This window comes from Moschus berezovskii, chromosome 7 (assembly GCF_049115385.1).
Source record: "Moschus berezovskii isolate FMDL1 chromosome 7, NW_MosBer_1.0, whole genome shotgun sequence".
NCBI lineage: Eukaryota > Metazoa > Chordata > Mammalia > Artiodactyla > Moschidae > Moschus > Moschus berezovskii.
The window spans coordinates 59,184,584-59,199,234 of record NC_142466.1 but is presented as its reverse complement, the minus strand read 5'-3'; the positions used below and the strand labels follow the sequence as shown (position 1 = coordinate 59,199,234).

At 40.8% G+C, this 14,651-nt stretch overlaps 1 protein-coding gene across 3 annotated transcripts in view; it reads right to left on the bottom strand.

Moving 5' to 3' along the window:
- PCSK5 (proprotein convertase subtilisin/kexin type 5) overlaps window positions 1–14,651 on the bottom strand; it is a 507,981-nt gene that overhangs the window by 451,739 nt on the left and 41,591 nt on the right. For all 3 annotated transcript variants that reach the window (XM_055426904.2, XM_088837941.1, XM_088837942.1), the window contains exon 2: window positions 10,287–10,391. In XM_055426904.2, the coding sequence (XP_055282879.2) occupies window positions 10,287–10,391 (105 nt within the window). The remainder of the gene's footprint in view (window positions 1–10,286; window positions 10,392–14,651) is intronic.

Genomic DNA, 14,651 nt, shown 5'->3' with positions numbered 1-14,651 from the left:
TCATGAATAGATTGCTCTATTTTTGGCTAGGATATCCAGATAAATTATGGTGCCATTTACTTGAAAGGAAAAGTGCCATGGTGATGGATAGAAATTAAAAGTATTGTATATGTCATATAATGGTTTTGATGCTTACTAGATATCTAATTGGAGATGTCAGGGAGGTGAGAGAAGGAGATATAAATTAGAAGCAAGGACACCAGCATAAAGCTGAGCACTGAGCTCTCTAAAATTTATAGGTGAGGTGGTGGAGAACCATCCACAAAGACTGAAGGTACAGGACAGGCAAGGAAAAAACTGGGAGACATGATCTCAGGAAACAGAGTTCTTTTTCAAGAAGGAGCAAATGATCAATCACCACATCAAGTGAAAGATACAGGCAGATGAGAAAAGAAATGAATTCACCAGATACGAAATATCAAAGCATTGTTGATATCAACAAAAACAGGGTCAGTAGAAACAGTTTTTTAAAAGTCATACAGTGTGGAAGTTATTGAGTTATTTTTGTGTGTTTGTGTTTCCTTCCAAAGCTACGCTGCATATAACTACACACACATATGCACAGGTCTTTTTGTTTGTTTTTAAACATAAAACATAAACAGGATAGGCCCTTCTATACCGTTTTTTTTTTTTTTTACTTTACATATTATTTTCAGGATTTTTCCTTACAAGTATGTATAGATTTATAACACCATTTTAACGGAGAACTTACTATTTTATTATAAGAATTTAACCTATGTTTTGATCTTTTCTTATATGTACAACTCATTATACTGTACTATACATCAATATTTCCCTGAGTACATGCATGAACAAAGGTGAGTCTTCAAATGAGGGGAGAATCAATGGTCAGAGGAAATTAAGTGCTCACTCCCCAGAGATCAGAGCAAGAATAAGAATCCAAAGGTTCTTTCTGCTGTACCATATTGCCTCTTTTTTATGTCAAAAGAATTGACTGACATTTGGTAGAACGGAGCACAGAAACAAAATTCACAAGTGCTTTTTTAACAAATCATGCCTTTTCAATGGTGATGTTTTAATTGGATCTCTTATTTACTCTCGCATTCATTAAAATAAATACATAAATCAGTATGTTTCTCTTCAAAGTCAGAAAAATAAAACAGCTTTGAGTTTTGTTGTTGTTGCTAGCTTTTGTTGTTTTTTTGCTGTTTTCGCTTATTGCTTACTTATTATATCCTAACTTGCCCAAGAGTTCAACAGAATCTGTGACTCTAAAGTTCTCTTCTTAAGTCATGTTACAGACCAAACGTTTGTGTTTCTGCAAAATTCATATGTTGAAACCTAATACTTAACGTGATGGTATCTAGAGGTCTGGCCTTTGGAAGGTAATTAGGTCATGAGGGTGGAGCTCCTATAAATGGGATTCGTTCCGTTCAGTCGCTCAGTCGTGTCTGACTCTTTGCGACCCCTTGGACTGTAGCCTACCAGGCTTCTCCGTCCATGGGATTCTCCAGGCAAGGATGCTGGAGTGGGTTACCATTTCCTTCTCCAGGGGATCTTCCAGACCCAGGGATCGAACCCGGGTCTCCCGCATTGGAGGCAGACGCTTTAACCTCTGAGCCACCAGGGAAGCCCATAAATGGGATTAGTGCTGTTATAAAAGAGATCCCAAAGTGCTCCCTTGCCTATTCTGCCAGGTGATATTACAGTAAGAGGATGACTGTCTATGAACCAGGAAGTGGGCTCTCGCCAGACAGGAAATCTGCCAGCACCTTGATCTTGAACTTGATCAAGTTCATCACCTTGAACTTCCCAGCCTATAGGGCAAGAAGAAATAAATTTCTGTTGTTTACAAGCTACCTAGTCTATGATATCTTGTCCTAAGTAATCTGAACTAAGATCAGACCTATCTAGAAATTCAGAATGTTGTTTTCATTTTCATTTCATCATCCCCTGTTGTAGAAGCTGATACCTTAGAAATACTACATAAACTAAGAAAATAATAAAGATTTTACATCTGACCTTTCCTTCAAGTGACTGAAGTGGCAAAAATCCATAATCTACCCTACCCCATCCTATCTAATTCCTCTTCCTATTTTTACACGGTCATTACTTTATTTGTTGTTTGTTCTTTTCTTCAACTTATCCTGTTTCCTCCAGGCTTCATTTCCTGTTGAGACTGTTGTCAGTGGAAAACTGGTCAAAAACATAAGAAGAGCTAGAATGAACATTCCCCACACCACCACCACCACTGTGTCCTCACCTGCAGCAGCCTCTTCCTCAAAACTCAAGGGCCCTGAGCCTATTATTTATACTTAAAAATCTTGAAATTTTTGTTTGCAGACTAAGACATAGAGAAAAATCATGCTTGATCCACCCAGGGGAGTGTGACTGACACGCCAAAACCAGTGTGCAGGTCAGGGTAAGACCGAGGCCAAATTATGAAGGTGCTGGCACCTGCCTTCCCACCTTGCCCATCTCAGGGATCACAACCTGGGGTGCCCTTCGGATGCATTTTTGTGGGCCCCATGAATATGTTTAAACTTTTGAATCATTGGCCAACATTTCAAATTGAGAAATGTCCTGTGAAAGTCCAGACTTGCCGGTTCTGAAGTGGCAAGCCCGGGCCAGCTCGCCAACATGATGCTGCTGGGCAGTGGCTACTCCCACCCACATGGCAGAGGCTCTCCCCTCTGTCCTATGCCCAGTGATTTTCCATCTGGCCCATCATACTTTTTTCTTATCTCCCATCCACTGTGGGCATGTGAGTTTACAACTTTCAAAATGAAATGCTGCCAAGTGCTCCCTAATAAAGATTTGCAACTTTTCCAAAGTAGCTTAAAAAACTACTTTTTGAATTCACTCCTGTCTATAAGGGATTTGGGTAATGACCCAAACTTTCCCATTAGAGAACCTAGCAGTGTACAATCTGACTCTCTGGTTTCTGATCATTCAGACATCTAGGAGATAGGAAAACAAGACAGAAAAGAAGGGAAGGTGGAGGACTTAGTGGCATCTGTACCCACACACTCCTTCTGTCTCTCCAAACTCCCAACCATCCTGCCATTATACCTTCATCACAGGATGCAAACTTACAGCTGAAATGCTTCTCCCAGGAGTCTACACAGTCTAGTGGTGTTTGCAAAGGCCCAGAAATGCTATCAAAATCTGAAGCGAGGAATTTGCCATAGCAGTCACATTTCATAACTGGTGAAAGGTGGTTAAAGAAGGTCATCCAGAACAAGAGAGCCCCCCAACATGCCTGTTGAGCACTACATCCACATCCTTTCTGCTTATCATCAGACCCAAGTCCACACTGCTTCCAGAAGAACACAAGGCATTCTCAAGATACCTGGTAACTACTTCCATTCACTGGTGAGATCCTGTGAGGCAACTGTGCAGTCATTAGGGTTATGACACATGCTGAGAACACACAGCCTCAGGTTCCTGCCCCAGAGGAGACTGACCCTCTCTCCAAACTGAACATACCCAGAATCTGCCCACACAGTCACTGAGCACAAGCCCAGGAATGCTGTTATAAAACTGCACTTCACAGAACAAAGTGAAATCATGAAGTTAGCATCAATTTAAGACCAGAGAGCAGAAAACTAACCTACCAGAGAAAACAGTCCAGGGGAGCCCCAGTTGCAATGAGGGTACGTGAGGTGAGAGGAAGTGGGGCAGCAGTCGGAACAGGAAGCACTTGTACTCAGGGTAGAAGGAATGTGGAAGAGGCAAAGCTGTGGTGCATCCCTGGGAATAGGGCAAGATGGAACGCAGACACTGCTGAACATCTACTTCTAACTGAATAAGGTTTCTTTACTTTCAAAGGTCCCCTGGGCAGATCAGGTGTGTGCAAACAACTTATAAATGGTTTGCTTCAGAGTTAAGAAAGAGTAAACTAATGCACTGGTTGTCTCCATAGATCAGTGATCTACTGGGAAGATAAACTGATTCTGAAATTATAAAGTGAATCCATGGGAAATGGGGTTTGCCTGATAAATAGATGTATACAACTTTTCAGGAACATGACCACTATGTACAACAAAGTACTCTTGTATGCTCATTTTACTCCATCACATGGCCTTTTTAAAATTAGCTTTTATTGGAATATAGCACATACACCGGAGAAGGCAATGGCAAGCCACTCCAGTACTCTTGCCTAGAAAATCCCATGGATGGAGGAGCCTGGTAGGCTGAAGTCCGTGGGGTCGCTAAGGGTCGGACACGACTGAGCAACTTCACTTTCACTTTTCACTTTCACACATTGGAGAAGGAAATGGCAACTCACTCCAGTGTTCTTGCCTGGAGAATCCCAAGGACGGGGGAGCCTGGTGGGCTTCCGTCTATGGGGTCACACAGAGTCGGACACGACTGAAGTGACTTAGCAGCAGCAGCAGCAGTAGCACAAACACACGCACAATTGCTTTACAATGTTATATTCATTTCTGCTGTACAGCAAAGTGCATCAGCTATATGTATACATGTGCAAAAGTGCTAAGTCGCTCAGCTGCACCCCAATCTTTGCAACCCCATGGACTGCAGACCACCAGGCTCCTCTATCCATGGATTCTCCAGGCAAGGATACTGGAGGGGGTTGCCATGCCCTCGTCTAGGGGACCTTCCCGATCCAGGGATCAAACCTGCATCTCTTATGTCTCCTGCATTGGCAAATGGGTTCTTTACCTCTAGTGCCACCTGGGAAGGTCATGTATACATACATCCCTTCTTTTCTGGATTTCCTTCCCATTTAGGTCACCAGAGAGCACTGCATACAGCTCCCTGAGCTATACAGCAGGTTCTCATGAGAAATCCAGAAAAGAAGGATTCCACACACAATGGAATATTACTCAGCCATAAGAAGGAACAAAATTGGATCATTTGCAAAGATGTGGATGGACCTAGAAACTGTCATACAGAGTGAAATAAGTCAGAAAGAGCAAAACAAATATCATATATTAATGCATATATGTGGAATCTAGAAAAATGGTATAGATGATCTTGTCTGCAAAACAGAAATAGAGACACAGACCCAGAGAACAAGCATATAGACACTTAGAGGGGAAGAGGGTAGTGAAATGAACTGGGACATCACATGGTCTTCACCCTTGAGGCAAAAAGAAAAATTCCTATCATCTGAAAATCAAATCCTGGATACAATTGGTCCCAACCGGGATTAGCAAGGAATTTGAACTTACCTTTCTTCTTCACAGGTTTGATTTCATCTGATCTTGCCAACTATCTCTAATTACTTCATTCTCCCTTTTTGTATTTTTCCTACACTCCTTTAGCTGTCATTGTACAAAGTTTGAATGTCCTGCTCTAAAATTCCCTTCAGAGGAAATGGCTTATGTACAAATGTAACAAATGAGCAATTTCTCTATAGGCTAAAGCTTTGAACTTAATTCTGGGTCACACCAATAGAGGACCAATTGCAGTTCTATATGACTAAGTGAGGGGCTCCAAATATATAAAGAGCTGTTATGTATAAATCTAGAAGGTAAAAATAGATCCTATAGGTAGAAGTTACAGACAAGCAGATTTTAGCTCAACGCGTTAAATCTCTTCAATTATAGAAATGTTTGCCTTGTCCATTACTCAGCTTTCTGTCATTGGGCATGTTTAACAGATCTGAAAATGATCCTCATAGGAATATGATGAATGGTATGCCAGCTATTGAATAAGAAAGAGAGAAATCTTACTCTAAGGAGCCTATGATGCTGTTGCTGCTAAGTCGCTTCAGTCGTGTCCAACTCTGTGGGACCCCATAGACAGCAGCCCACCAGGCTCCCCCATCCCTGGGATTCTCCACGCAAGAACACTGGAGTGGGTTGCCATTTCTTTCTCCAATGCATGAAAGTGAAAGTGAAGTCGCTCAGTCGTGTCCAACTCTTCACGACCCCATGGACTGCAGCCTACCAGGCTCCTTCGCCCATGGGATTTTCCAGGCGAGAGTACTGGAGTGGGTTGCCATTGCCTTCTCCAAATACTATCCTAGATTTGGATAAAAATTGATCTTTATATTTGAAGACAGAAAAGGGATTAGAAAAGATAAAAGACTGAAAGGCCAATATCTTCAAGATAAAGTCTAATGGGCAAAGACAGAAGTTGTGTTTGTATATTAACTACACATGGAGAGGTCATGGGGGTTCACTGAGTAACAGTTTATATTTTTGTTTTTAAAAGTCTGCTCTAATGGGAAATGTAGGATTCTGACTTTCTGTTCTGGGGAAGGAGGAGAAGAATGAAAGAAAAGTATCTCCTCTGCCCCCGCCTGTATCTTCATGGGCAGCTGCTGCTGTTGCTGCGTCACTTCAGTCGTGTCCGACTCTGTGTGACCCCATAGACACAATCCCACCAGGGTCCCCCGTCCCTGGGATTCTCCAGGCAAGAACACTGGAGTGGGTTGCCATTTCCTTCTCCAATGTGTGAAAGTGAAAAGTGAAAGTGAAGTCGCTCAGTCGTGTCCGACCCTTAGCGACCCCATGGACTGCAGCCTACCAGGCTCCTCCATCCATGGGATTTTGCTAAAGAGCTGTAAAGAACTTTTATTCCCAAGAGCTCCTATAGATAACGCCCTCTTTGACCAAAATGCCACAGAGCTGGCAAAGATTTCTAAGCAGATTAATGAGAGGCTTCTGGGAATGTAAACTCAAGACTGCTGTTTCTCAAATTTAACCTAGGTCTCTTGGAGAAAAGTTGGTGAGTCAAGAACATTATAAGACTCACCCTTCCAACTGCTGTAACACTGTACCAACACTTTTCGCCGAACTGTGTTATTATTGTGTAGCAATGCTATCTTAGAAGTCTGTGGATCCCTGTCATTTGAAAGCTAATCATAACATACTTTTAACATATGGGAATCCAGTCTATTATTGTTCTCTGCGCTCCTGTGCCCTAACTGACCACAGCATTTTCTTAGCACCAAGAGGGTTATTCTTATAACATTGCTACTTTTGCATATCCTTCTTTAGAACCCTCTAAGTAAAAACAATAGCAGGGAGAAGAAGGAGCCATGCAATTTACTCCCGCAAGTAAATGCTAGGATCTGTTGAGTGTATGTATTCCTTGCAATTCACCCATGTGTGTTTTCCTATTCTGGAGACTATGATGAACAAAAATAACTTTATGCATCACCAATGTTTTCCACCAAGCCATTTCCCATGGTCCATCCCCTAATCATAAAAGTGCTTCCAACTCTGGCACACAAAGCACCCACCACACACACACCCAAGATTAAAGAAAAGGAGATCTGCCTAGAAAGCAAGTCACATTGACACTTTATACTCCCCATGAGGTCTGCTGGGAGTGAAAAAATATAAAGTCAGCCAATAGAAATTTACACAGTCTCCAAGTTTTTTTCCCACAAAACAGTTATTAATTAGGTGGGAGGAAAACTTTATTTTTAAAATAAAAAAAAAAACTGGCAGACACCACCTTCATCAAGTAACCAAAGTTAAAATCAAGGGTAATGAAACACATCAATGCCATGTACCTCCTGATCTGATACACTGGGAAGAACACAGCACTTCTCGGGTTCTTGCCAAGCCTGAATCTAATCACAATCAATCAGACAAGCCCAACTTGAGAGATTCGCCAAAATAATTGGTCAGCACTCTGCAGAAGTTCTAGATCGTGAAAGAAAAGAGAGGGGAAGAGAAGGGAAAGGAAGGAAAAAGAAAACAAAAAAGAAGATGAAAGTATGACAGTGTTTATACCGAGAGGGCTTGGGGAACATGACAACTGATGTGCTCCTGGCTCAGAAAAGAGACAACTGGCAAGATATGAATAAAATCTGTAAACGAGATAGCAATACTGAATCAATGTTAATATCCAGATTTTAGCAAAGTGTGAGCCAATGTACATCCGGTTATGTGTCAAAAATGTCCATGGTTTTAGTAAATACACAGTAAAGTATTTAAAGGGGCATTGTGTCTGCAATTTGCACCCAAATTTTCAAAAAGAAACTTATATATGTACCTGTGACTGCACGTGTATAGAGAGGAGAGAGAGAAAAAATGATCAACTAAGCATGATAAAATGTAAAAAAGGTTAACATTTGGGGAATCTGGAAAGCAAATATAGGAATTCTTCATGATGCTTTTGCAACTTCTCTGTAATAAAGTTGTTTTTTTTTTTTTTTTTTTAATTAAAAAGGAAACTTAACCTAAGCAGGCCTGAGCTTTTTGAGGAGGAAACTGAGAAGGAGGAAGAATATAGTAGACCCCATCTCCTTTGCTCCTCCATCCCCAACACTGAGAAGCACTGTAACATCTTGTAATTTAAAAAAGCTACATCTGAAAGCTACTGTGGGAGGCTGCAGCAAGCTCGCTAAGGGGATCACCCTACCCACAAATCCTCAAAGCCTAACACAGGGGCTGGCATACCCCAGAGGCTCAAGAAATGACCAACTGAAGGAATGATCAGACTTTAAGAAATATCTGCAACAAACTGTGGGCAATTGCTCATTTGGGGCCCTTCACCTGCAAAGTTGGTAGAACTGTGGCATCTCTTGTATAAACAGCGGGGTGGGAAAGAGGGGCAGGCATGTCAGAACGAGGAGGAAGGTACAGTCCTACCCTGGGCTATTTCTTGCGCTGAGGAGGAAGAGGAACTGAGCATGTAGCCTGAGGCTGGCATGAACCTGCCCTGCTTCTCTGCCCTGGGTGGGGAAGGATGAACACACCGAGCACTATGTGTCCCAGCATCCCAGGTCTCTGCTGGGTCCTGCACGCGCAATCTGATACATTGAGATAAGAAGGGAAGATTGAGCATCCCCAAGAAAACATTAAGGATTGAAACAGCTCTATGTTTTCTCCTGTTCTAACCTCCCAAACCAACCAGTACTTGGATTTTCAAATTCACATTGACTATGCACATGAGGTCTGAAATTAAAATCATTTAAATTATTGAAGTTCAAGAAAGCTTTGGAAAAGTTAACAGATGAAAAACGTGACTCCGCTTCAAAAACTTTGCTAATTCAAGAATGTCCTAACAGATTGCTTTTCCAGTAACATTTAATTCTGAATAGAGATGAAGGGGAAATATATATATTTATATAATCCACAGGCTGCCAGAGTATTAAGTATCAGGGGATGTTCCTCTAACCCATGGAAAATTGGGCCCTATGACAAAAGTGTTTTTTCTAACCACCAAGATATAACTTTACAATCATGAACACTGTGTGATAATATTCCAGAAAAAAATTAAACAAGGCAAACTGTGGCACATAACCGAGGGCAGGACTCCAAACTGCAAACCTGATTTGCATATTAATTCAAATAGGGACCTTGTTGCTTTAATAAGGAATATAATTTTCGAGGAATCTCTAGGTGAAATTGTTATGCTCACTGGTAGGGACTTGCTGACCAATTTATTTGAAAATGAGCTCACACAGTAAACCCTAATCATAATGAGGAAAAAGCAACGCTTCCTAATGAGTAAATAACAAACATGAGCCCACAGATGACCAGGTTGGTGCCCCTGTCCTCTCTTTCTCTTACTTGCCATATCTGGGAGGCCAAGTGGTTCTCTGTCAGAGACAATCCCTTCCTCCAGCTTAATAAGGACAGACAGTTAACTCATCCCCAGAGCTTTAGTTGCCAGTTAACTAGCCTGTTTGTCCCTAATACAAGCCCACCACTTACTATCTCTCATTTCAAAGCTGAACTGCCACCAACATGGACTGGGAGAATCTAGACATAGACACAGATGTCCTCCTAGCTTCCCCTAGGATTATGCTTTCTGTACAGCCCAAAAGGATTGGGTTCAAGACAACGTGTAAGAAAGATCTCTGATGAGCCCCCAAGAGAAGCAGCCAGCTTCTATCCATCCTGTGCTCAGAATTCCTCCTGTCTCAGACATGGTCTTGGCCATGGTCTGGTCTTTGGGCTCCCAATGGATTGACTGTATTAATGCCAACTGAAACTGCAAGGATCACAGTGACCGGAAGCTTCTGGAAGAGACCCCTCTATGGAGCTCAGATAGAACTTCAGCAAATACGCAGAAGGTATGGTCTCCTTAACACTTCACTAGTTCTGAATACATCCCTATCTGCCCTCACATATACTCCCTTTTCATTTCTCTATGCCAATTCCTACTTCTGATAGCCCTGGGCTGTTCTCCAACTAGGATGACACAGGCACTTCAATAACAAATCAAACCATTGTCTATTTTTGGTCTGAAAAAGGAAACAAAGATACTGGATAGTATGATCGCTCTTGAAATTTAAGACTTCGTGCTAGTTACCAGCTCCTAGTGTGAGATTACCAATGAAAAATGCAGAAGATCTATCTCTTGGTCCCCACCCAACTGGTTCTTCTTACCTTTGGTTCCATTGAAATGAAACTGTGGGTTCCTCTGCTTGAGAGAACTGACCTTTTAATCGTCCTGCTGTGATAGAAGTGGTAGTAATCCTTCAGGGCCCCGATCTGCAAAGGTAGGAGGGAAGGAACAAAAGAGAGTTAATATATGAAAAATCTTCGTTTTCCTGGTTTGTCATTAAAATAAGAACACTAAACCAAAAAAAAAAAAAAAAGTCCGTAAATTATGCAGTTGCTGGCCACGCTTAAATGTTACTTGAACCTTGGTGATCACTTTTCAAAGGAAGGACATGTGATATGAAATGAGTGTCCTTGAGGCAGTGACTGCAGAACTAAAGATTGTAACGGGGCAGCCTAGGCTCTCCCTACCTCCTTTTTAATGTTTCATTTATATGCAGCATTTTAAGTAATTCTATATCAATCTATATCCAAATGTGGGGGGAAAAAAATCGAATAGCTATCTGGTTATAAAAACACATTGCATTTTGTTTGCTCTGATAAATGTACAATGAAAGACCTTGTTAGATTACTTATATCATTAATTTGAAACAAGTCCTAAGCAGTTTATCATTTGCAAAGAAAACACTACCTAGTTTGTTTCCTGACTTCAGTAGACAGTATAAATACATAGCCCTTATTCATGTGTTGCAAAACTAAAAGCAGAATTTCTAAAACAAAAGATTACATGTCTTATCAGCTAAGTTTCCTGTGTGAAAATAGCTTAATTGCCCTTATCTTAACTATTTCTTTAACAGATTAGTCTTCTCATTTATGTACCCCTTTCTTTAGTTAAAAACAATTAGGTTTAGGATAGCTGTAAAAATAAATCCCTGTACATTCTAAAAAAACAAACAGAATCCCAAACAATCATATTCTTTCAGCAGATTATGAAATATGGGTCACATAAAGGACATTAAATCATGCAATGAGCTAATGCAGGAGAGCTTGGTTCTAGATTTGGCTTACAGTCACTAAAAATGTCTTCTTGAATAAATTGCATATACTTACTATGCCTCAGTTTCATTGTCTATAAAATTGGACTTCAGGCTAGTTCATATCTAAGATCACTATAGCTCTCAGATTCCATTCTTTAACACTTATACTTTCCTTGCTTTGGGCAAATACATTAAGGGTCTATTTCTCCACTGCTAGAACACCACTGCTCTACTGTAAAAGAATGACTATGATCAGGATATTTTCCAATTAGGACAATTCCAAAGTTAGGCCTTCTTAATTTGAAAAAACAGAAGTCATTGACTCAGCTTACTTTTTCAGATAAAGGGTTTATTTTTATTCCCATCTTTTCATCACGTTCTCAAACATTGTCCAACCCTTCCAACAGGGATGATTAACCAAATTTCTGTGCCATTTAAGAGTCATCTCCTCACTGGGACTTCATGCTTTAATTGAATGTTTCTTATCTTCATTAAATATGAATGTCTGCAGTCTCCCACTTCTGATTCAAGTGGAAACCGCCCAGATACACACAGAAGAGATCCTGGACTCTGCAAACAAGTGGGAAACGAGGAAATTCTGGCTAACACTTCTAATCTCAGTGATCCTGAACTCTGAAGTGATAGAAAACAATAAGGAATAGGGCACAGGTATCAGTCCCAGTCTCTAAGGGTGTTTTAAGAAGGATTTACAGGCCAATTTTAAAATTCCAAAGGACTAAGGGTAGAATTCAGGAGGGGCTGCTTAATCCTTTATCAGAAAATCTTAAAATCCCAAGAAGCTTAGAGCTTTCATCTCATGGAGCTTCTGTCAAGAATGCTCCTTGGATAAATATAGTAGTTTTTGTGAAAAGGAACAGAGAATCTCTGAGGAAGAATTTATTACTAACATGAAAAATATTAGTGTGTTTAAGATCATGTCCACTCAACTATTACACAATTTCTTCTACTATAGGAAACGACTGAATTAGACTCAACTATTAAACCGTGGATGAAATACACCCTGAAAATATATTCAGATCCTTTGTGGCTTCAATGGTACAGGCCAGAATCCTGGCTTAATGCAGTGTACGTGGAGCTGGAAAGTGGAAACTTTATCCTAACTTAACTTCGCTGAAATCTGGGATACATCACTTAACCTCTTTGGGCCTTGGTTTCCTCAACTATGAAATAAGGACACAGGAAATGTAGTGGAGAGAGAATGGGCATCGGAGTGAAATGTGAGATGACAGTGTTTATGAGTTCACATGGCTATAAAGATTGAATGTAACAGCAGGTACATTGCCTCGTCAGGTCACTGCCTGTCACACAGTTAAGTGGCAGAAGGTTATGAGTTTCCTTTCTAAATTGAAATTTAAATCCTACCTTCTCTCACCTCTTATCTTCAAATTAATCCCTCACCTCTGTCTCTTGGTCAGGATTCCTCTTGATCTACTCTGGTATCACCTCCCTTATTTCACTGGCAAAAATCAAAAGGGTTGATGATACACTGTTGACAAGGATGCAGGCACAAATGCAGCTTATACGGGATCGGTAAAGCTCTGGTACAAGCATTTGGAGAGTCATTTGGTCATATCAAAAAAATTATACACAGTACTTAACCTTTGACTTAGCCTTTCTACATCTTAAAATTAATTCTACAGATATAATAGTCACCTATGAACAAGAATGGATGTTCGGCAGAGAAAATTTTGTAAAAGCAAAAGAAGACAAACAACTGGCTGCCATCAATGGGTGATTGGTTCTACATGAACTGAAATGGATTAATCTTCAAGGTAGGGGGTAAATAAATAAATATAGGTGCAGAGAGGCATATATTATGACCCAATTTTTTCAGGAGAAAAAGGGAGAATCTAGAGGACATGTGTGTTTATATGCATGGGGTATTTCAAGACAAAAACTTGACAAACTGAATGTGGATGCATTGTTTTTTTAAACACAAACAAATATCTGAAACAGTACACAACCAAGTCCCATCTACTTTTCCAGGGGAAAATATGCTCATCCAATCCCATAGGACAGATACAAGGGCCACATCTATTTGGGCCATTAAGTCTTTTAAGCAGTAATCTTTATTTAATATCCATCTTTAAGGGATTCCATTTCCTCAATAGAGGGGTCCTTAACTTTTGGGATCTAATGCCTGATGATCTGAGGTGGAGCTGATGTAATAATAGAAACAAAGTACACAGTAAATACAATGCTCTTGAATCATTCTGAAACCATCACCACCCCCAGTTTATGGAAAAACTGTCTTCCATGAAACCAGGCCCTGTTGCCATCAAGGTTGGGGACCACTGCTCTATAGGTTGCAGAATGGTGTTCACTGATTGGCTGATGCTTCAATTACTGAATGCCTGTCATGTCTTGTTATTTAACTTCATCTCCCTAAGAGCCTCTGAAGACAAATATCACTATCTCCAATTTGATAAAGGAGGCTGTTGAGGCTCTAGTAGTGTCCAAATGCACACAGCTGGTATTGTGAGGTGATAAAATGTATACCTTTGTTGACTCTCTCACGTCGGGGTAAATTTAGTTAAGTTTCATGGTGCATCTCATGGATGGGCTCACAAGATGTATTCCAACATCCTTCTAGGGAGTCTTCCTATACTGCAGAGCTTAGTTCTATGCAACCAGCGTTCTGAATGTGATTAAGGTTCTACCAAAAAAAGGCAGACTATGGCATTGTGAGGCATGCTCTTGGAGACACTTATGTTTCTTAACGATGGTGGTGGTAGAGGTCTTAGTACCTGGTTGCTAGCTTTCTGGGCATTGATTTGCACATCCTGTTTTGTCAGTCAGTTGGAAAGAGATTTGAGAACTACAGGGATATCAGAGGATAGCTTCCTCCCTCCTCAGCTGCCTCACTGAAGCAGAGGCAGCTGCTCTGGTGGCGGCCCATTCTGTAGTGGCTCTGGGGGCCTTTTCTTAAACTTGGCCTTCCTGATAAATTCTCCAAGCTATTTAATAGTCAATAGTGAATGTCTTTCAAAACAGACCAAGCACTGGATTCAGCAGTTGGCTCCACTGAACATTCCAAATTGGATAGACGACATCTGAAAAAGTAATTTTATGCGTATACAATCTCACGTGACAGAGACCCTCCAAGTTATGTACCTATGAAGTCATGGGCTACAGGCAAAACCAAGCTCCAGGCGATGGATGAGCCACAGTGTCTGCTCTGATATCCTGTCTGTTAAATAACTACACTGGCTTCTGGGCTTCTCACAACTGCTTGCGCCAAACTCCTCTCTCCTATTTTTATATACAGTGGCCAGAGTTCAGTATAAAATGTACATTTGACTGTCATACGTCATGCCCCTGCTCCAAACCCTTGAGTGGCTTCCCTTTTCTCTTAAATAGTAAGATCTAATATTATCTAATAATATAGCTTTTAAAGTAAACAATAATAACA